The sequence below is a fragment of the Salvia hispanica genome, chromosome 4 (genome assembly GCF_023119035.1).
Source record: "Salvia hispanica cultivar TCC Black 2014 chromosome 4, UniMelb_Shisp_WGS_1.0, whole genome shotgun sequence".
NCBI lineage: Eukaryota > Viridiplantae > Streptophyta > Magnoliopsida > Lamiales > Lamiaceae > Salvia > Salvia hispanica.
Genome location: NC_062968.1, coordinates 12,341,818 through 12,365,280, shown reverse-complemented (window position 1 = coordinate 12,365,280; position 23,463 = coordinate 12,341,818). Strand labels below are relative to the sequence as shown.

The 23,463-nt window shown below is 39.8% G+C and overlaps 1 protein-coding gene, 3 long non-coding RNA genes and 1 pseudogene across 4 annotated transcripts; 3 read left to right on the top strand and 2 right to left on the bottom strand.

Moving 5' to 3' along the window:
* Nucleotides 1-6,772: 6,772 nt before the first annotated feature.
* LOC125220377 lies at nucleotides 6,773-7,789 on the bottom strand. The gene has a single exon (XM_048122548.1). The coding sequence runs from the start codon at nucleotides 7,787-7,789 to the stop codon at nucleotides 6,773-6,775; it is 1,017 nt and encodes a 338-aa protein (XP_047978505.1).
* A 5,860-nt stretch (nucleotides 7,790-13,649) lies between these two features.
* On the bottom strand, nucleotides 13,650-14,383 carry LOC125219069. The gene is made up of 2 exons (XR_007176073.1): nucleotides 14,291-14,383; nucleotides 13,650-14,227 (listed from the first exon to the last, which is right to left on the bottom strand). It is a non-coding gene; the product is annotated as an uncharacterized LOC125219069 (long non-coding RNA).
* A 128-nt stretch (nucleotides 14,384-14,511) lies between these two features.
* On the top strand, nucleotides 14,512-14,981 carry LOC125219068. The gene is made up of 2 exons (XR_007176072.1): nucleotides 14,512-14,604; nucleotides 14,764-14,981. It is a non-coding gene; the product is annotated as an uncharacterized LOC125219068 (long non-coding RNA).
* Nucleotides 14,982-15,537: 556 nt separating this feature from the next.
* LOC125219070 lies at nucleotides 15,538-16,181 on the top strand. The gene is made up of 2 exons (XR_007176074.1): nucleotides 15,538-15,903; nucleotides 15,971-16,181. It is a non-coding gene; the product is annotated as an uncharacterized LOC125219070 (long non-coding RNA).
* Nucleotides 16,182-17,337: 1,156 nt separating this feature from the next.
* Nucleotides 17,338-22,973, top strand: LOC125219067 (annotated as a pseudogene).
* The last annotated feature ends 490 nt before the right edge of the window (nucleotides 22,974-23,463 follow it).

Genomic DNA, 23,463 nt, shown 5'->3' with positions numbered 1-23,463 from the left:
CCGCGGGGACCGAACTCGTCGCCTCCGTTGCCGCCTTTTTGGTCCTTTTTTTTGTGGGTTTTTCCCGCGGGCTGTGCGCACCGATGGATTTCCATGCATCTTTGTTTACTGTGGTGGTTTACGGCGGTGTTTTTGTGGCGGTGGTGGTTCATGGCGGTGGTATTGATGGTTCTCGGATCTGCAGAGAGAGAAAGAAAAGTTTGGGAATTAGGAGTTATGAGAAAATAATTTTAGGTGAGGGAAGTTATTTTAGGAAAAATAAAATAAAAGGAAAATAAAAGAAATAAAAGGAAAAGAAAAAGGAAAGAAAATAAAAAAACTGAAAAGGAATATCATGATTGGCTGCAGGCGAACGGTCGCGTCTCTGACGCAAGCAACCGTACGCCTCGCCAGCTTTTTGAATTTTCAAATTTCAAACTTCCCCCTGATTTTTCTCACTTCCCTCTGATCGGGTAATCTTAAACATTTAAAAAAAATGAAATTTTCTGAACGTCTTGGTCAAAGAGATAAGCTTTTCAAATTTGTGCATTTCCTCAGACGCTCAGAATTTCAAAAATCTTTTTGGGTTTTAGAAGTATATATATATTTTCTGTATTTTCATAAAAAAAACTTTTTCATATTATTTACACCTAAATGTTTAAATATTCTTGGGAATTAACTGGTCCAGTCAACTGGTCGAAAATTTTACCCTATCTACCTGACCCAGTAATTCCCGAAGAATATTTAAACATGACTTACTAGGCAATAGTGGAAGGTGTGTGGAGTGGAATTTCTTCCACCTCACACAACTCCGAGCTATCCCTAAACACTTTCACCCTATGACCATTAACAAGGAAAGGAACAGAGTTTGCATTGACTCCCTGAATTTCCACTGCTCCATGCGGTCGAATGCCAACAATTGTGTAAGGCCCTATCCACTGGGAATTCAGCTTTCCAGGCGTGAGCTTGAGCCTTGACTGAAACAGGAGTACTTTCTGCCCGACCTGCAGCTCCTTGACCCGAAGGTTTTTGCCGTGCCAGAGTTTGGTGTTCTCCTTATACCACATGGCTGAATCATATGACTCCAGCCTCAATTCCTCTAGCTCCTGCAGTTGCATCTTCCTCTCTTCCTCATAGGCATGAGCCTTCATATTCATTTCCTTGACTGCCCAATACGCTTTGTGCTCTATCTCCACGGGCAGGTGGCACATTTTTCCAAATACCAATCTGTAGGGTGACATTCCTATTGGTGTTTTGTAAGCGGTTCTATAGGTCCAGAGGGCATCACCCAGACGCTTGCTCCAGTCCTTCCTCGATGTATTCACCGTCTTCTCCAGGATGCCCTTGATCTCTCGGTTTGAGATTTCAGCCTGCCCATTTGACTGGGGATGATACAGAGTGGATAACCGATGGTGGACTCCATATTTTCTCATCAGTGCTTCAATCGTCCTTGTAACGCCCCACTTTTTCAAACCCTAATTTTCGGGTTATAAAATTTTTGCATTAAATGCCTTAAATGCTATGATATGTGAATTATTTGATGAGTGATTAATTGCATAGTGTCTTTGTGACCTAATTGCGTATGAGAATGAAGATTGAGTTGAATAGTCAACTTGTTGAAATGTTGACGTGGCTATTGAATAGTCAAAAATGTGGAAAAATGATGTGGCCGTTGAAAGGTCAATACGATGAGAAAATGAAGTGAAAGTGAAGAGATGATTGATTTTGAATATGTGAATATTTGATGTGGAGAAATATAATTGTGGGGGAATTATTATTTATTTTCCTAAGGGATGAGTGAGAAAAATAATAGGAGCATTTATTTTAATTCATGTGGAATTTTCGGCCACTACTATTATTGGAGAAGAAATAGTATTATTCTTGGATTTAATTATTTGTTTGGGATAGTTATCCAAATTAAATCCAAAGTCCAAATACTCTAATTCCTACATGGAATTTTCGAAATATCCACTTTGATTTTTCCTTGAGATTTTCGAAAATCTCATCTAGAAAGGAGGGAGGAATTATTTATTTTATTGATCCCTTATTTATTCTATTCCATGAATAAATATAAATATACTAGAATATCTACCATATCTTGCCATATCCTAATTAAATTAGGATTTGAATTTATTCCTTATTGGAAGAGGAAAAGTCACGCCTATCTCCTATTAAAGTGAGGAGTATTTTATTTTATTCTTGCTCCGTGATATATTATTCTGCTCCGTGAAATATTCAAATTAAATCATAGGCTATTTATTTAAGCCTAATTTTCGAATTCCTCCTTATTCTCAACAATTTTCAACGCCACTTCCTCAAATCTCTCCATTATCTCTACCATATCTTCCAAATATTTATTTATTTAATTATTTGGATATTATTATATGGCACTCTATAAATAGGAGAAGAGACCATAACCCTAGCATCATCAAAAACCGGCGCCCCCACTCTCCCCATATTTTCGAAAATTACACCCCCACTCTCTCCAAGTTTTCTTCAAGTTTTCTTCAAGGTTTCTTCATCAATTGAGAAGAATTCAAGTGAAATTCAAGAGATTATTGAAGAATCAAGACTAATTCCTTGTTTCTACCGTTCGTTCTTGAATCCACATGCATCTAGAACGAGCGAAAGGGGTTTTAATCGGTGAATTTTGGGGATACATGAATGTGTGTGTGTGTGCGTGATCGTGTGTGTGTGTGTGCACGCCTCGATCGGTGTGCACATGTGTGGTGATCGTGTGCATGTGTTGTGTGTGTGGAACACTCATGTGTGATACGAATTATTGGTGATTTTGGAGTTGTTATTTGAATAAAAATGATATGCTAATCATACTTTGATTTTGATATTGATGAATTTGAAAATAATCAAGGGGAAAAGGGAAAACGTGAGGTCATGCATAATATTGATCCATGATTGAAACTGATTTGTGATACGCCTAATTTAAAGGTGATACTTCCCGCTCTCAGCGTGATAAACGAGGAGAAAAGAAATCTATCGAGCTAAACCTACGAGGTGGGCTTTCTTTTAAAATAAGGACATTGTCCTAAAATGATATTGATGAGAATGAAAGATGTGTTATCATGCCTTGATTTGTTTTGTCGTGCCTATCCCTCGTGGCTATGCCACTATTGTTATAATCGAATTCGGATCCTTGTAGAGCCGCAAACTCTACTTGGGTTAGTGTACACCAATGTTAGACCGAGTGCTGGCGTACGGGTCGGCCGGTCTAGTGACCTGGATTGCGGCCGCATTCCTTGTCATGTAGAATGAGGATATGGTAAACGTCTATGAGAAAAATGGTTGCGCGACCGTGATATTTGAGAAAGAAGATATTTTGGTGCCTCGGGTCTTTCTAAAGTTAAAACCCCGACGGACACTTGAAAATGGCATGATAATAACTATATTTGTGATAAAACTGTTTTCGGCAATGAGCCCATTGAGTATGTTTATCGTACTCAGCCCTGCATGTGTTTTCCTTATGTGCAGGTTGAGTGGTGACGAGCGGGCGGCGGTGTTGAGTAGAGAATAATAGAATGATCTGTTGGTACTTAAGGTGTCGTTGTGTCTTCTTACATAGCCTCACTTCTTTCTTGGTCGCTTCCGCTATGCTATGCTATTTTTATGAAAACTTATGATCTTTTGTTGGGATAAATACTGTTATTTCGTGGGTATATTTTGGGTATAGAACACTTGGAAATATTTTGGAACCTTTGCTACTTTGGAGCATTTATGGTGATAGCCTTTTTTTTGGATTTCTTTGCTAAAGCATAAATTCTTTTCTTATTAAATTGTTCATTTAATGCTTTGGTGAAAATCTCTTTTCAAATGGAACCCTAGCCTATGATCTTTGATGCATTTAAGTCTGTTTAGATAACGATCGCCGCATTTATTATACCCTAGATGGGCGGGTCGTTACAGTCCTATTGCAGAAGTGAGTCCCTTGGTCTGAGATGATCGCTCGGGGCACGCCATATCGGTTGAAAATATTGACCTTTAGAAACTTCGAAACTTCCTTCGCGTCGCTTGAACTTGTAGCCTTGGCCTCTATCCTTTTGGAAACGTAATCCACAGCAACCAATATATACGTATTTCCATATGAAGATGGAAATGGGCCCATAAAGTCCATGCCCTAAACATCAAAGATCTCACAGACTATTATAGGAGTCTGTGGCATCTCATCTCTCATAGAAATCCCTCCGGTCAGTTGGCACCTATTACAATTCTGGCAAAACTCATAAGCATCCTTATTCAACGAAGGCCAGTAGAAACCGCTATCCAGAACTTTCCTTGCCGTCTTCCTTGGGCCAAAATGGCCACCACACGCTAGTGCATGGCAGTGGTTTAGCACGTCTCTTTGCTCCCACTCTGGAATACACCTTCTTATCACTTGATCTGGACCCATCTTCCAAAGGTATGGGTCATCCCAAAAGTAGTACTTGGATTCACTTTTAATTTTCATCCTCTGGGCCCTAGTGATTTCTTGTGCGGCAGGTAGTTCTCCAGTAACTAAATAATTCGCCAGGTTCGCGAACCAAGGCTCGTCATTCGGTTTGCCTTTCCGCTTCTCCGACTCCTCGGGCCCAGTTAACGCTAGCACTGCCACCCATCTGATTGGTCTAGTGGACTCCCCTAAGTAATATAAGTGCTCCTCTGGAAAAGCATCAGGGACGGCTTCCTCATTTTCTCCCTGGGTAATCTTGCTTAAATGGTCAGCCACTCTATTCTCGGTCCCTCTCTTATCTCTGACTTCCCAGTCGAACTCTTGCAATAGTAACACCCATCTGATTAGCCTTGGCTTGGATTCCTTCTTGGCTAGGAGATATTTAATGGCTGCATGGTCAGTGAACACTATTGCCCTCGACCCCAGTAGATATGGTCGAAATTTTTCAAATGAGTACACCACAACCAGCATCTCCTTCTCGGTGGTGTCATAGTTCTTCTGGGCCTGGTTGAACGTCTTTGAGGCATAAAATATGACATAACTCTTTGCTTGATTCGATCCTCTGGCCCAACACTGCTCCTATTGCAAAGTCACTTGCGTCGCACATTACTTCGAAGGGGTAGTCCCAGTTGGGCGAGCAGATTATCGGAGCTGTGACCAGACGATCCTTGAGTAACTGGAAGGCTTTTTTACATTTATCATCAAACTCAAACTCCACATCATTCTGGAGAAGTCTTGTCAGGGGCTGGGCAATTTTTGCGAAGTCTTTAATGAACCTTCGGTAGAACCTTGCATGCCCCAAGAATCCTTGAATTTCCTTCTGATTCGTTGGGTGTGGAAGCTTAGAGATTACCTCCACCTTTGCTTGATCTACCTCGATGCCCCTCTCAGATACAACATGTCCCAGGACTATCCCCTCCTTGACCATAAAATGGCACTTCTCGTAGTTCAGCACCAGGTTCTTCTTCCTGCATCTCTCCAAAACAACATTCAGGTGCCCCAGGCAAGTCTCGAAAGAATCCCCATATACGGTGAAATCATCCATAAAAATTTCTATGCAGTCCTCCAGTAGATCCGAGAAAATGCTCATCATGCATCGCTGAAATGTCCCAGGTGCGTTGCACAAACCAAAAGGCATTCTCCGGTAGGCGTATGTTCCAAAAGGGCAGGTAAATGTAGTCTTCTCCTGATCCTCCAGATTGACATAGATTTGGAAGTATCCGCTGTAGCTAGGGGTGGGAATACGGATATCGGGTATTGGATTTACCCATACTCGACCCGATATCCGCCGGATTTGGATACCCAATATCCAATTTTATGGGATTGGATATGGGATTGGGTATTGAAATATAAGATAAATCGGGTATTGGATAACCCGAATGGATATCGGGTATTACCCGAATATCCAATTTATTATTTAGAAAGCAGAAGTATTGCTTTCCCGCCAACCTTTCCAGCATTTGGTCGATGAAGGGTGGTGGGAAATGATCCTTGCGTGTGGCCGCATTGAGTTTCCTGTAGTCTATGCACATTCTCCACCCCGTGACTAACCTTGTGGGCACAAGCTCGTTGCGGTCATTCTTGACTACTTGTATTCCTGATTTCTTCGGCACCATATGGACAGGACTCACCCATTCACTATCGGAAATAGAGTATATGATTCCCAGGGCCAGCAGCTTCAATACTTCCTTTAAGACTTCCTCTCTCATGTTGGGGTTGAGCTTCCTCTGGAGATCCCGGTGTGCCTTGGCTCCTTCTTCCAACCGGATGTGGTGCATACATAGGTCGGGGCTGATCCCCACTAGGTCAGATAGAGTCCACCCTATTGCTTTCTGGTTCCTCCCCAGCACTTCCAATAGCTTGACTTCCTGCTCCTGGGTCAGAAGGCTATTGATTATGACAGACAGAGATTCGCCTTCGCCTAGGTAGGCATACTTCAGACCCGGAGGAAGGTTCTTCAACTCTTTCTTTGGAGGGGGTACTTCAGGGGGCAACGGATTCTTCTCCATACCTTCTTGACCAGCTCGTCCAACTCTGGCAACTTTTCCACACCGGCCAGTTGGATTGATCCCTTAGACCCAGGGGATCTTGTCTCGCCACAGAAATCCATTATTGCCTTCGTGATTTCTTCATCAGATAGTCCTTGTTTAATAACTGCTTCACACCATCCTGCAACTTCTTTCATCATGGATTCAGTCATCTCTGAGGTGTCAGCCTGTTCCTGCAATAGTTCGGTCTCAAGAAACTCCTGGACCAGAGGGTTAATCACATCAACAAAGTGGAGGTTTTCCACGTCAAGTGGTTTCCTCATAGCTTCATCAATGCTAAAAGTGAATTTCTCCCCATTATAATCTAAAAAGATGGTCTTCCTAAAAGAACGCCACTAGACTCAGTGGTCTCGTTTTCACTCATCTTTATCACATGGAAATCAGTAGGGTATAGAAAATCATGAACTTTTACTATCACATTTTCTAACACTCCTTCAGGGCTAATGCATGATCTATCAGCTAACTGGATCACCACTTTCGTATCAGTCATTCTTGCTCCTACCAGTTTTTTATATATGGAAAGCGGTAACACATTAATAGACGCACCTAGATCACACATAGCATGCTCGACTCTAACACCTCCTATAGTGATAGGTAAGGTAAACATACCTGGGTCAGTCTGCTTCGACGACATTATCCTCTTTTGAATTACTGCAGATACATTCTCCCCGATCACGATCTTTCCATCGAATTTTGCCTTGCCCGCAATGAACTCCTTAATGAATTTACTGAACGGGGGCAACTTCATAGCCTCCAGGAACGGGAGATTGATCTCCAGCTTTCCAAAGATCTCCATGAAATCCACGGGGTTGTCCTTTTTCTTCTTGGCATCCCCTCGGTAGGGGAAAGGTTTAATCCTCTTTGTTGCGTTGGTCGGATCTTCCTTAGAGGGCTCTTCCGCCTCTCCTTTCTCTTTTTCAGTTTCTACCTCAGGCTCTGGGTCTAAGAAAAATGGGTCAGCCATCCGAGGTAACGATCCTCCCAAGTCACCGGCTTGGATATCATCCTCTGCTCTAACTTCTTCTTTTTGCTGGACCGGGTGGATAACATCTTCGCTCATCGGCACTGGCATTTCATCATTTTCCTTCAACTTGGGCCCTTCATATGCTTTCCCAGATCTCAGGGTAACTTGGCTGATATTTGCCCTTTCTGGTGACTTTACTGAGGCTGGAATCCTCCCTTCATTTCCTCGCATGTCGCTCAGGGACGTCGCGATCTGAGATAGTTGCTTCGACATCAGATCCATCGCGGCCTTGTGTTCATGCTGAGCATCCTGGAGCTTGTGGACCACGTCATTGTTTGCCAACAAGTTGTTTTGCATGTGCTGTTGAGAACTCACTAGGTCATGGACCATATCGTCCAGATTCCTCTGGGTCCGGGAGTTCGGTTGACTACCACTTGGTCCTTGACCATGATTTGGTCCACCCCCTTGATGCGGGCGAAAGTTTCCTTGACCTCCTTGGTTATTGTTGTACTGATTCCCTGGTCCCTGATAGTTGTTGTTCCTTTGGTGTGGGGGTACATATGAGCTTCCCTGATTATTTTGATTCCTATTGTTCCAGCTGGGTTGATTTCCTTGACCTCCCTGACTCCAATTACCTTGTGCTCCTTGATTCCAGTTGCCCTGTCCCTCTTGATTCCTTCCGGCCAGTTGGATTGGTTCCCTTGGTTTCCTTCTGAGTTAGTAATCTGGAGTGGAGGGTTTTGATTCCTATCGGACCACCTGAAGCATGGATTGTCCCTCCATGGAGCGTCTTTAATCTTCCACTGGTTCCAATTGCCGCCGTGATTATTCTGGTTCCAATTTCCTACAACATTTATATGGGCTGGACAATCCATCCCTCCTTGAGACCCGCAATAATTGTAACCATCTTCTGGACCCAGTGCTTGTTTTTCTTTATCCGTTGGACCCGGTGAGTCGTTCTTCCCCAGTGCGGTTAGAATAGTCTTCTCCAGCTGCTCCATTCTAATATCCATCCTTGCATCCACTCGGGCATCCATCCTTTCTTCATTTTGCACTGTTGACTGCATCCGCACTTCCTCTCCTTAGGATGGTACGAGGTGAATCGTATGCCTTCTTTGCATCAATTAATCTTCCCAGTATCTCTCGGGCCTCGCTCACCTTCCTTTTGGTGAAATTTCCTCCACTAGCGGTATTCATCATATCTTTGGACTCAGGTTTTTCCCCTTCATAGAATAGATAGTAGGTTTCGGCTTCCATCATCCTGTGGTTTGGGCAAGCATTGAGCAGCCCCTTAAATCTGGACCAATACTGACTCAACGATTCATCATATTCTTGCTTGCATTCCTAGATCTCCTTCTTAAGAGCATTCGTTTTGTTAGAAGGGAAGAAGTAATCCAGGAACTCCAACTTGAAATCCTTCCACGTATTGATTGAGTCGGGTGGCAGCCTTAACAACCACGTGTTAGCCTCCCCCTTTAGCGCAAACGGGATCGCGCGTAGTCGGTAATCCTCCTCTGTTGCATCATTTGGCCTCTTCTGAATACTGCAAAGCTTACTGAATTCATTGAGGAATTCGTATGGGCACTAATTCCTCCGACCCGAGAAAGTGGGGAGAATACCCAGCACATTAGTTTTGATGTCGAATGCCCTCTATCGCTGGGTAGAGACGATGGCCTGGGCGGGCTCGCCATCTAAATGAGCAGTGAGCCAGCCGATCTCCGGGTCGTCGTTGCCTGCGTTGTCCATACCTTCAACGCTTTCCTCCTCTGTTTCTGAGGTTGACTTTGGTTCCTTCTTTACTGACGAAGTTGATTCCTCGTCGCTCTCCGAACTCAGGTGAACTGGATCTCCTGTTGTAAGCCCCGATCTGGTGGTAACTAAGAATATTGCTTCCTTGACCCACCAACTAGTCTGGGCGCTTCTCCAACCAGGTGAGTTGTTCCAGTGTCCGAACCGGTAGCTCCTGTTCATAAACTGAAAAAAGAAACAAAAGAAAACGTAGTAAATAGACTTATTTACACCAAAACATTCGCACACACACAAATAACACCATGCGTTCCCCGGCAACGGCGCCATTTTGACAGGACTAGAGTAGACGTGCGGTGCGGTGTGATATGTGTCACTCGATCTAACAGGTCCAGAGGATTCGACTAGACTTCGGAGGCTAGAAGATCATGAAACTATCAGAAAGGGGTCGTTGGATGCACTCTATTCCTTCAAAAACCTCAACCCACTATACTACAACTTAGCACAGGGAAGTAAAGGATCGATCCCACGAGGAAGAAGGAGTTACGAAACTGCATTTGAGGATGTTTTGGAAAAAAAGGGTTGGGCTGCTGCCACGCAATTTTGTGGGTCGAGAACTTAAAACTACCGGGTCTGAGAAATAGAAAATCTTTAATCTACCTACTGGGTCTAAGAAATGAAAACGTACGGAACATACATGACTTGGAGAAACTGAGATATTTTAAAGTTCTAAGACAACTGGAGTAAACTTAACTAGACAGACTTTCCTAATTTGGACAGACAAGCATAAAACGAAAAGCAAGACAAGTTTTCTTAAACTACCAGGGTCTGGAAAAGCATGCAGAAAAGTAAAAGAGACAAAGTGGATCGTACTTGACAGGGTCTGGAGGATATGCAGAAAAAGTAAAATACATGCAGAAAAGTACTGACATAAAGCAGATCTGGTTCTAACTACCAACAACTTCATCTTCTTCGGGAATCAAACGAGAATAGCAAATAAAACAGAGTATTAAACACCATGAGAACAGAGTAAACTTTAGATCTAGACTTAAAACGAGAAACTAAAGCCTAAACTAACAGATCTACGCTACTGGACCTAAAGGATGCAGAAACAGAAAGTAAATAGCCATAATCATGCACAACGTAAACATCAAGCACCAAATATGCGAAACTTCAACTCTAAAACACCACGATTCAACAAATCCAGACATCTCCATACGCAAATCCCCAACCTCCAACAACAAACCAACAGATCTCAGCTCCAAACATCCAACAATAAACAAAGAACAAAAGTAAAGGCAAGAAATAAGATTAACTCAGCGAGATCCAACAAAAGCAAACATAAACTTCCATAATAACTAGAAACAGATATGAATCCGTTAGATCAAAGTCGAGAACTAGAGTTACGAAACTTGAAACCACAAAGTACTTGAAACGAAAACAAACTAAACGAAAGCATGTAAGATTGTTTCTTCGCCTTCACTAGGCGGTGTTACATAGCAAAATAACGATGATGACTAGAACCACGGTGGCCAGAATCCTCCATATCCAAGTGCGCAGCAGTCGAAATGAGAAATTTGAAGTGTGGAACTAAAGCATGGAACGAAAGCTAGAGCTAAGAAAGTGTAGAAGTGGCTCGAAGTGACTGTCTTGTTCTTCAAGGTTGAGCTCCTTATATATGTGAGGCTCTGATCCCTAGGGTATCCCTCTGGTGATTTGACGCTCTTGCCCTTGAGTAAGACTTCTTTAAAATAATCTGCTCTCGCTCCATTCTACTCCCGTCGCCAACTTTTGATTCTCCCAGGTCCGAACGACGACTTCTGATTTTTGCTTCAATTTCATCTCTTTTGCATCTGCCAGGTCAGGTAACAACAACTCCTAGGCCCAGCAGATTTACTACGCACCTGAACTCAATAACGCACATTAGCGCCCCAAATGCACAAAATTTTATCCCTAAACCGATGCATGAAACGAGCCTTATCAAAGTTGCACACTATTATTTTTACGAGACTAAGAGAGTATTAGTTATGTTTATAATATGAATTCTGAATGAAAATTTTGGATGATTACTCCGAAACTTCAACGTAAACACCACCGATATTTTCAGGATGATGCCATCCGGATTTTATGAAGTTCGAGTTCCGACAGGAAGAGGCCATGGAAGCCACCACGCACCCGTTGTGGCAGCTTGACAGCTGCGACAATGTCTAGGGTAGACGACTTTGCATCCATTACCAAAAACTTTGATTCTTGAGCATTATCATCATGCACGTATGTCACCAAATAACCATCATCCTCCGCTGCTGTCAAATTGTCCGGATCCCTTGTCACAAAAAATGGTTCGCCACCATAGCAGCCCGGCCCGTACAGACGGCTAGCCACCGTGCAATCCTCGTCACCCTCCATGTTTAGGTCTAGCTTCACAACCCCAATCCCCGTCTGCTTTCCTAATATCACCGCATACACATACCTGAATAGTAGAGTACAATTATTTTTTATAAAATATTGAATTTTCTTTTTTAAAGAAAACATTTCATTTTAATTGAGTATTGATGACTTAGTTACCTATTTTCCTTAGCCGCATAAGCTGGATTGATGACTGCGAGATCAGGAGCTTTGTTCGACAGCTGCCGCCTCTCCACCGTCGTCGTCTCCAGATTTGTCACGACTGCCCTTTTTAGAGTTAATAAAAATGCGGGTGGTCGCGACAAATGAGACTTTAAGAAAGGATAATATTCTAGGGTTTCAATAAAGAATTTGACAAAGATAATTAATATTCAAATAACGAGGAAAATCAGAGTAAATGCTTAGGTTTTAAAATTGAAGTCAACAATTATTATAACTAGAACTAGTATCACCCACGTGCGATGCACGATCCATTTTTTTAAATTTAAACTTATTTTATACTGTAAAATGATTTTACAAATTCATAAAAATATCATTATATGAAATCTGAAATCATACATATATAAATAAAAAACAATTATTAAAAAATATAAAATTAGACCGAGAAAAAAAAAACACATATACCGAATGAGAAACAATATTATTATTTCAAGTTCTAAAATCACAAATTTATACAATAACAATTTATTGTACCAATAACTTAAACATGAAATACAGTTGATAATAATGAAGCAAAAACTAATTATAAAGACAAATATCTTACAACAGAAACTCGACATTTTCACGAACAGAGAGAGAATCAAAAAGTGTTGTACTCTGAAAAACCTATTACATTGGGCAGTAGATTCAAGAACTGTCTAGATTAGAATAACTTAAATAATAGAGGAGGTGCAAACATGTTATCTCACCAAGCCAATTCTTAGGCCAGATAGTTCCTCATCATTGATCAACATGTGCCGTCTTCTCCCGCGAATCAATACCTCACCCTAGTTGCTCATAATTAATGAGAGACCACAAGAAGACAGTCAATCCCAATCTAAATTAGCTTCTATCAATAATAATAATATCATTATAAAGTACTACCTCCATCCCCCAAATATTGACACACTTTGCCCCGGCACGGGTTTTAAGAAATGTAATGGAAAGTGAGTTGAAAAAAATTGGTGGGATATGGGTCCTACTTTAAGTATTTATACAACAAAGTGACCATAATTTGAATAAAAAAAACATCACCAATATTCCAAAATTCTGCAAATAAAATAAAATAAATATATTGATAAATAAACACTTCTTTAGTATAAAAATTTAATCAATAGTTGTAATAATCAGTAAAACATTAAAACAATAAGAAAAAACATAAATTAAATAATGTCAAATATGTAAAATAATTAACACCAATTTAATAACAAAAGAATTAACAAAAATCGAGAACGTGTGCTTGATTAAAACAATTTTAATGCATTTATAATGTTATTAATATTCACGATAAAAAATTATAAGTAAATACCTTCATCTTGAATCAAAGTAGACCAATACAAATTACTCTCATTCACGTTAAAAGAATTATACTCCAGTATCGCTTATAATTATGGAACTCTCAACGAATCTACCTATATCTGCTACATAAAACAAATTATAATTAGTAAGATCCACAAATTACAAACACGTAAAAATTACATAAAATATGATGAAAAACTATTGTTCATAACTCTTGGTTACAAACACGTAAAAATTACATAAAATATGATGAAAAACTATTGTTCATAACTCTTGGTTATCAAAAAAATTCTAATATTTAGGTTTCAAAATTAAACCTACAACTAACAATTACTCCCTCCGTCCCACAAAAGATGTCACACTTGTGGGACGGCACGAGATTTTAGGAGGTTTTGTTTTGTGTGTTAAATGAAGAGAGAAAATATAATTTTTATATTCATGTGAGAGAGAACTTTTACTAGAAAGGGAAATGTGACATCTTTTGTGGGACAAACTAAAAAGGAAAGTGTGACATCTTTTGTGGGACGGAGGGAGTATTAACTTAACCAATAATAATGGACCAAGAAAATAATAACCTCGTAGGCCCAAAATTTATATCTTTATTAAATGGCCATTTACAATATTCTGCATAAATGAAATTAACAAAAGATTATGCAGACTCAACAAAAAAAGGAAATACTTATACAATTAACCCCACTTAGTCAACATATACATAAGAAATTTCTCATTCTCAAAATTTAGGCAGTATCGACGGTGGAGCCTCCTCAAACTTATCGTCATCCTTTCTCTTCCATTTTACTCCAATTTTATTTTGGATTTGTGTACACCTTCATTTCTCTATTTTGCGTGATATTGCAGAACTCAGCAACTCCAATCATGTTTTAACAAAATCAGGCCATCTAACATCTTGAAAAATAGGAACTGAATCAGGCAAATCGTTTGCATCTCCGAAAGGGCTGCCCTTCTGCTTGCAGATAGCAGGGATTATGATCAACAAAATGTTGCCCAAATTTCCAGCTGAACAAACGGCTAGGATTAGATTTGCTATATATGGCTGTGGTTTAAGTAGTTTCACCACAATCCATCCCAAACTCGCCCCAAACACGAACGTTAGTCCAATGTTCACAGGCCACTGGCATAAACCGCCTACATCGTATCGTTCCAAAATTAGTTACACTACGCAAACTAAAACAATATATGTATACGTACCACGAGATGATGTCTTGGAAATTGACACTACTCGTGAGGCTTCCAAACACGAGCGATGGAGTGAAGGCGACGAACACAATCTGCAAGTTTATTATACACGAGCGATGGAGTGACTATTCCGGTTCGATCTGTTGTGTTGGAGGTCATTCTCCGATGTTCCTGCGTGATCTGAGCGGATCTGACGATCTGACGGTTTGTGTAAGAGTTCTCGTGTGTGTGCTTGAAGGTTCCAATGTTGAGTTGGCCTGGGTGACTCACTGTTGGTGAAACTTGAGGGTTTCTGGTTCTGGTGTTTCCCACGGTGCTCTCTTTGGGTAAGTTGGTTGAGATTAGATGAGGTCCTTGGCCTGGGTGAAGTTGTTGCGTGCGACCTGAGCCACAGTTCCTAAATCTCTAATTTACTTGGAATTTCTAATTTATCTTTACTCGATTCTCTTAGGATTGATTTTCTTCATTTCTTGTCTACTATTCAGCTTCACTGAGTGTGCAGGTTGTTACAAGGGGTGACTGGCTTGGAGTCAGAACCGATCAAGGTTGCTGACTAGTGCTAGGGTTCAATACCTTGTATTTGGTTACTTGTAGATTGTATCTTGTTCTATCTTTGATTGTATCTGGTTTGTTCTTGAGAGATTGACCATCTTCGACTTACAATGTAAATAAAGAAATCCCGAATGGTATGATCTCTACCGAATACATTTTACTTCTTTCGTAATTTCTTCGTTTATTTAACAATTGAAAGTGAAAAATACAAAATAGTGCTAATGTGAAAATGAAATAAACTTCTGAGATATGATCTCATTGCAAGGAGCATGAGAAAATGAAGATAGACCGTGAACTGAGCTCCAAGATAAGCCATTATTGCTAATGCCATTAAAATTAGAATATTTTCTAATTCTGATAATTTATATTCCCAATGCGATGATAATTGTAGTATTTTTAGTAAAATTATTGTATTAAAATGTCTATTTATAGTAAAATTATAGTATTAAAATGATGATAATTCGTATTCCCAATGCGATAGTAATCCAGCCGTATGGAACAGTAGCTTTTCTAGTTAGTTTATGACCCCCTTGCGACCTCCTGGATTCAGCTAACATACGCTATAGTTGAGATAGAGTGAGTGAGTGAGTTACGTGTCCTTTGGAAAGTATACGTGGCAAACGGTGAAGCAGGGTGCGCATTCAATGCCGAGGCGTAGTTTAGCGAGGCTATAAAAATATTCATGTTTGCGCATAAAATAGTCGGCTTAAACCTGACAGTCTGAGACCTCTCCACCAAATACATAATGCATAATATTATATTACGTTATACCTATCTTCATGCTCCTCATTGATTAGTGCGTGATATGTGTGTTTCTTTGAGCCTAATCTTTCCTTGATTCTTTTTCTTCACAACGGATCCGGAACGTTACTCCCTCCATAAATCTGTTTTAATCCTGCAATTAAACCACCATTTATTTCCAATTAATTTCCCATTATTGGCTTTACCACCTCAATCACAACAAGTCACGGTATTCCCATTCGGTATTCCCATTCCTCTCGTGATCACAATATGCAAACACTACCACAAATTTTCCCAAGGATAGAGACGACAAGTTCCAAGTTTTCAAGCAGGTAATGCTATTCACTTTCCATATGATTTTCCACAATTCCTTACTCAATCAAATATGTACAAACACAGACACAGACACAGTGGGTGCAGATCATAACCGAGGAAGACGTTTGATTCATCGTTGAAGGTATACTCCACCCCAACTCAAATTGCTCATTCATTCCATATAGCATATTTTTCGTAGCCTATCATCTTACATCACTCCCACATTAATTCCAACAAAACAAAGAAACAATCAATGTAACATCACCGATCAAACAAACTAATCGAACACCCGCCGTGATTAATCAAAAACTTTGTAAAAGAAACTCATCTTTCGGGGCCGTTCCGGGTTGTTTCGGCGCTGGTGCAGGCGTTCAGCCGACGGCGGAACCGAGAGGGGTAGGCGGTCGGCAATTCGCGTCGACGACGGAGGAATGATCAAGCGACGACCTTGAGCGTCTCCGCGATTTGGGGGTTTTTGCTGAATCTAATTGGGGGAAACATGATATTACCGGGGAGGATTTGAAGAGAGAGAGGGAGTACCGATTGTGTTGAGAAGGGAGTTGGTGGACTCCTTTTTGGGCTGCAAATAAATTAAGAGTTGGGCCTCTTTTACTTAAATAAATCTCTTGGGGCCTCACTAAATATAAGGTGGGTGTTGTGGTTGTGGGCCACTCAAATAAATCTTTGGGCATCGTGGGGAATTATTTAATTAATTTCTGAATAATGCCAAGGATAAATAATTATTCCAAGTCCCAAATAAATAAAATTTCCAAGGAAATAGTCCGAAATAAATAAAATTTCGAAGAGAGAGAGGAGAGGGGGAGCCTGCATATGTTTTCCCTATGTGCAAGTTGAGCAATGACGAGTCGTGGTGGGTGTTGAGTGGAACCTGTTACTTGTTATCAGGACAGAATGGGTCGTGTCTTCACGTCATTCTTTTACTCTTGATTGCTTCCGCTGAACTATTTTTTTGAATAACGCGTTGTGCACCGAGATACATTAAACTCGATCACTCTGATACATCTTTTTTATTGCTTCCGCTGAAATATTTATCTTTTGAATAACGCGTTGCACACCGAGATACATTGAACTCGATGATACATCTTTTTGATGATTAATTAAATTACTATTCGATCTAATGCTGCCCCAATTCCTCTTTCTTCCCCGCTTCTTATGTCCCACTCTAGTCGCAATAAACCGTTCTTTCTATCTTTATAAAGGGCGGGCGTGACAGATCTTCTTTGTTGTTCTCTGATTATCAGTTTGCAATTGTTGAATTATTGTTAATTGAATTGTTATAATTTTTGGTGTGTATGAAAATGTGATTTGGATGTCGTTCGTCGGCGAATGACGATACTCTGTTGTTTTCGGTGCAGCTTCAGGTTGTTGAGGATTTGACTTAAAAAATATATATATATATATATATATATATATATATATATATATATATATATATTCACGTGATCATCAGAAAAAGATGCCGCATCGAACGACTTACCTTTTCCCGCGGCAATTTCTGGACCGCAAGTTGGCGGCGTGTGACCACGAGAATAAGCAGCAGTTGGTGGTTGATGGCGACAAGATTCACGGGAAGCAGCTGGCCGCCTTCGTAAAGTGGCTCTCCGACAAGAAACACAAGGAGAAGGCGTCCCGATTTGTCGAGGAGGAAGAGCGGCTACTGCAAAGCAATGAGATTGAGCCACTGCAGAGTGAGGGGAGCACTAGCTACACCGGCAGCTTGTTTTCCGGTACTACCACTTTGGACGGGAATTGGAAGGAAGAGGAGGAGGTGGAGGCAGATGGGGTGGCACGGAGGTATAAAGAGGGGTACTACCTGCAGCTCATGTTTGCGAAACGCCTTACTCAACAGGCTGCCCTTGTGACAGAGCCTCTGCTTCTCCCGGCCCCCGATGCGGACACCGTCTCCTATCGTCTTTGGGTATGGATAATCATGGGATAATTAGTCTTAGCTAACCCCCTATGACTAAAATAATCTCACAACTCAATCCTAGATTATATCTTGGTATTATTTTATCTAGGAAGCCGATTGTATGAATCTGATTGATTTGGTCTCAACTTTCAGGTGAGTGGTTGCTTGTCATACAATGACAAAATAACGGATGGATTCTACAACATATTGGGGATGAATCCATATATGTGGGTGATGTGCAACGAGGTCGAGGAAGCTACAAGGATGCCATCGTTGATTGCTCTCTCAAGTGTCGAACCCAATGATTCTTCGTTGGAGGTTATTTTGGTGGATCGCCGCGGTGACTCGCAGCTCAGGGAGCTTGAGGATAAAGCTCAGGAGATTTATTTCTCTGCTGAGAGTAACCTCACTTTGGCTGAGGAACTTGGAAAACTTGTTGCTCTCTCTTTGGGGTACTTAATAACTTCATATACATATACATATGCACATACATGTTGATGTTGTGTTCTTCCTTCCATTGTCTTTACCTTGTTTATTTTGAAGGGGTTCATTTCCTTCCGAACAAGGTGACCTTCACCGCGGATGGAAATTGGTCGATCAAAAGTTTAAGGATTTGTACAGATGCATTGTCCTTCCAATCGGTAGCCTATCTATGGGACTCTGCAGGCACCGCGCGATTCTCTTCAAGGTCAATATGTCTGTCCACACAGTTAATCTTATTTTAACTTGCACATAATTTATCATCTAAATCTAACTCAACAAGCAGTGCTTTATACAGAGAAAACTCCATTTTCCCAAGTTAATGGCTACTGAAATTTGAAGTTTGTCTATTGGTTGAACTAAGATCTTAAGTTGGTTAAAAGTCAAAATTTTGTCATACTCAAAAGGTATAAAATGCCTTTTCTAGCTAGATTATTCAACATGTTTTCAGTGAACATGAATCCTGGATTTAGTCCAGTGTCGAAGGTGAAGTTGGCTTCATGTAATCCCAGTTTTCTTGGATCTTTTGTATCATGTATATATAACAGATATTGTTATTCCATCCTAAAATGTATGATCTGAAAAAGGTTAACCAACTTATTTGTATTATTAGCATCTGTAAAAAAATACTCATACAAAACGAAGGGGGTGCTCTGCAGGCAGCAGGTGGAGTGCTGTATAAACTTTTTAATTTTTTTTTTAAATTTTTCGTGAGATAGCTAATCATCTTCGTTAGTTAAGTTGTCTGAGAAAAAACTTATATTTCTCTTTTCAGAAACTAGCGGATTATGTAGGTCTGCCTTGTCGGATTGCTCGAGGTTGCAAATATTGTGATTCTGACTATCAATCGTCATGCCTCATCAAAATTGAGGATGAAAGGAAGATTCTGAGGTTAGATCTTGTTTTCATTTGTGTTTCTTAATATCAGTCATCACTTCCTCTATGAGTGCTTTATTTTGTGGACTCTTTGTTCTTGGTGTTAGATTGATTGTTTTGTATATATATGCTACAGAACTCCATGAGATCATGATTGTTTTTCAATTAACAATAGCTTTCAGCGGTAAAATTGTTATGAGCTTGATTTGGTTGATGCGATTCTAGGATCATTTGATTATTTAGTTTTGAAACATATCAAGCTACTCCTTCATAACTCTTACGAAGCATAGGTCATGCGAAATATCATGTCAAAATATTTGTTTTGAATCTAGTCCAAAGTTTTAACATTCGAAAAAAAAAACGCTGGGATGAGAAAGTTACAAAGTACCATTGTACAGTACTCCATTCTAATGAATAGTGTTTTAGCAGGGAATATGTTGTTGATATAGTTGGGCAACCGGGGCACATTCATGATCCCGATTCATCAATCAATGGAAATTTGCTTGCCCATGTGCCCTCTCCGTTTCAAATATCTCACATAAAAGAATTTCAGCGAGATTTGAAGAATAAGATTGATTGTCAATTGGTGAAATCAAAGTATGCATGCGGGAGTAACAATCCTATGGGTTCAGGTTGGCTTTACATGCCGCTAGGCATTTTCTGAGGACTCGATATGGTTTGCAACTATTGTTATAAACATATTCTCCCTAGTATATTTTTATTTTAGTTATCTGCAACTATCATCTTCAGCAAGTTTAAATATTCTTCCTAGAAATGTAGATCTAGATCATTTAGGTTGCGGCATGAGTTTAAACAGATTTCGCAGGTACTAGCTTTCAGAAACATGAACGAAGATCAATAATTAGACCAAATTGATTCTTAATTAAATTAAATAAAAATTTAGCACTTTTACATGTAGGACTTACTTGCAGTCCGTGCAGATGGACTCAAGGGCGTTACCCGTCCAGAAAGAGTAGAAAATAACAAGAGCAGCATGGATGTTTTTGATGTTGGTGCTGCAGTGTCCGAAGATGGTCATTCTAAACCAGGAACTGACAGAATTATCATAAAACAAACTTACAAAAAGGAGATTGTTGTAGCAGGAAACGCGGTTTTAGCTCAAGCTGGTCGACAACCCCCTAAAAGTATCCTTCTATGAAAGCAAAGATGAGCAGCAGATTAAGAACAAATGTTATGATAATGTGAATGTGAATTATCATGCTTCATTGATTCCTAGATATTTAAGCATTGAGCCTTCTCTTGCAATGGATTGGCTTGAGATCGCATGGGATGAGTTACATATCAAAGAACGTGTTGGAGCTGGTACTCTGATTGTTTCTTGTATTAAATGATGCTAACTAGTTGATAAACTGTTGTTTTGATGCACTGGTTGTTTCGCTTGGTAGGATCTTTCGGCACAGTTCATCGGGCTGAATGGCATGGATCGGTTAGTATTGTGTGCGAAACAGATGTCTTAAGTTTTATTGATATCTATGCTTTTTCCCCTTGATTTGTGGTTTTCCCTTCTCGATATTTTTCGGTAGTTAAGACTTGGTGTAGCTGAAATTTTAGTATACCTGCAGGATGTAGCAGTTAAGGTTCTAACCATCCAGGATTTTCATGATGATCAATTGAAGGAGTTTCTAAGGGAGGTATAGATACTTTTCAATTTTCTTTAGGCATATTTTACAATGTCTCTTTGAATCTTAGTGATGGATGTTTAGAAGCTTTTGATTTTGTTATTGTATGTATCTAATTTTTATATTGTCAATCAACACTTTTATAAAAGTCCATTATACCACAACTTCATGATCACCTAATACTATCATTGTGATCTCTAGATCACAAATTTACACACCCATGCTTTAAAATACATTCTAAAAACTGCTAAGATCTATTTTCATATTTTCATAAAATAAGCATATATATGCTTCAATTTTCTATTCGTCTCTTTCGCAGGTTGCCATCATGAAACGTGTCCGTCATCCTAATGTTGTACTGTTCATGGGAGCTGTTACAAGACGTCCGCATCTATCTATAGTAACAGAGTACTTGCCGAGGTCGTGTGTTCTGAATCGTAGCACCCATCTTAACTTTGTACAAAACAAGACTGTATAATTTTTAAACTCTGCAATATTCATTTTTTGTGATTCAGGGGCAGTCTATTCCGGCTGATACACAGACCAGCTGCTGGGGAGATATTGGATCAGAGGAGGCGTCTACGCATGGGTCTCGATGTGGTTCGTTTTGAATCTTGTATAGTTCTTCCGATTCATTTCTTGTTAAAATCATTAAATTATGGTTCAAACTGCGTGTAGGCTAAGGGAATCAATTATCTTCACCGTCTTAACCCACCTATCGTCCACTGGGACCTGAAATCACCAAATCTGTTGGTTGATCGGAATTGGACTGTTAAGGTAACGCCTTATTATGTCTCTCCCAGCTTCAATTAAAATAGTTTGCAACTAAAAGAATATTTCTATAACACGACTTAGGTGTGCGATTTCGGCTTGTCAAGATTCAAAGCAAATACATTCATTTCATCAAAGTCTGTAGCTGGAACCGTAAGTCCCTCCCTCGTTCTATATAAATATTTCTCTATCATACAATCGTGTCGGATCTCCCTGTCTGTTCTATGTATTAATCTCCATGGATAGATGTGTAATCAGCATCTAATGGTCTTCTTTTCTCGTTTCAGCCTGAATGGATGGCCCCTGAATTTCTTCGTGGAGAGCCCTGCAATGAGAAATCTGATGTTTACAGTTTTGGAGTAATTTTATGGGAGCTCGTCACATTGCAACAGCCTTGGAGCGGTCTTAGCCCTGCCCAGGTGATAATATACACTGAGCTATAGATAAGAGTATGATCATGAAGCGAACAATAGAAATAAAGTACATGTTGTATAGTACTTATCCTACCTCCGTCCGTAAAAAAATGTTTTGAAGAGAAACTTAAGAGACTAATTATGGTGAACAACCCAAAATGAAAAATATGACTATTTTTGGTGGACAGATATAGTATGTGTTTAAGTTGGGGCCGGAAATAGAATCTACCATCCCCATGGGGGTGGTGAAGGGCGAGCCCCAATTGGTAGAAAAAAACCCACAACCCCTTGAGGGGTCTATTTCTTTATGTCGTGTAGTTTTTTACTTTATCTTACTTATGATCTTATGCACATGATGCTTTTTTTGATACAAGGTATGAACGCATGGTCAATCAAACTAGGGTAAATTACCCATGCAACTCTTTTCAAACTCGCAGGTGGTTGGAGCAGTTGCTTTTCAGAATCGAAGGCTTGCAATCCCACCAAACACCTCCCCAGTCTTGGTGTCTCTGATGGAGGCTTGCTGGGCCGAGTAATACTTCTTCCCTACCTTTGTTTTTGTTTCTACATTTGCCGACTATTGATTTATAATTGCAGTGACCCTGCCGAGCGCCCCTCGTTCGTTAGTATAGTGGATACGCTGAAGAAGCTGCTGAAGTCTCCGCTCCAGTTGATACAAATGGGCGGCCCGTGATACATACTGGCGTATCTGCTTATCGTCAGTTAAGGCTACATGCCTAACTAGAGCGGTTGTCGGCAAGCCATATTTTCATCCCAATTTGCTTACTTAATTAAGATGGTCATTTGGGAATATTTCAGTCAACTATACAGAATCTAACCTTATAAAAAGATTGATTTCATTTCGGTTGATGGATCTTTTGAGCAAGGCAAAGCAAAAGTTGCGGAACAGCATGAATTATTTAGTTAATTGGGAATTGTTTTGCTGGTTTAATTATCTAGCACTTATTTCTTTTGTATTATCGTGCTCTAATTTTACCTGCTACTACTATATAAATCAGTAGTTAACCAAATTATGCTTATTCTAATTTTTAGCGATGTTAGAAAATGCATACATTTTATTTGAGAATTCTATATGACGATATTTGCATCATATTTAGGGGTGGGTCGATACGATATATCGTATCGAAAATGTTGTATCGTGTATCGTATCGAAAATATCGATATGAAAGAATTTCATATCGTTATAGTATCGAAAGTTTCGATATATCGAACTTTCGATATAAAAAAATTTCATATCGTTATCGTATCGAAATTTCGATATATCGTACCGAGATTCGATATATCGTTAAATATCGATATATATTGAAAATTTTGATATATATCGAAAATAAAATATCGATATATATCGAAAATATTAATATATCAAAATTTTTTGATATATATCGTATTTTCGATATAAAACTATAGATCGCAATATAAGGAAATTCATATCGTTATCGTATCGAA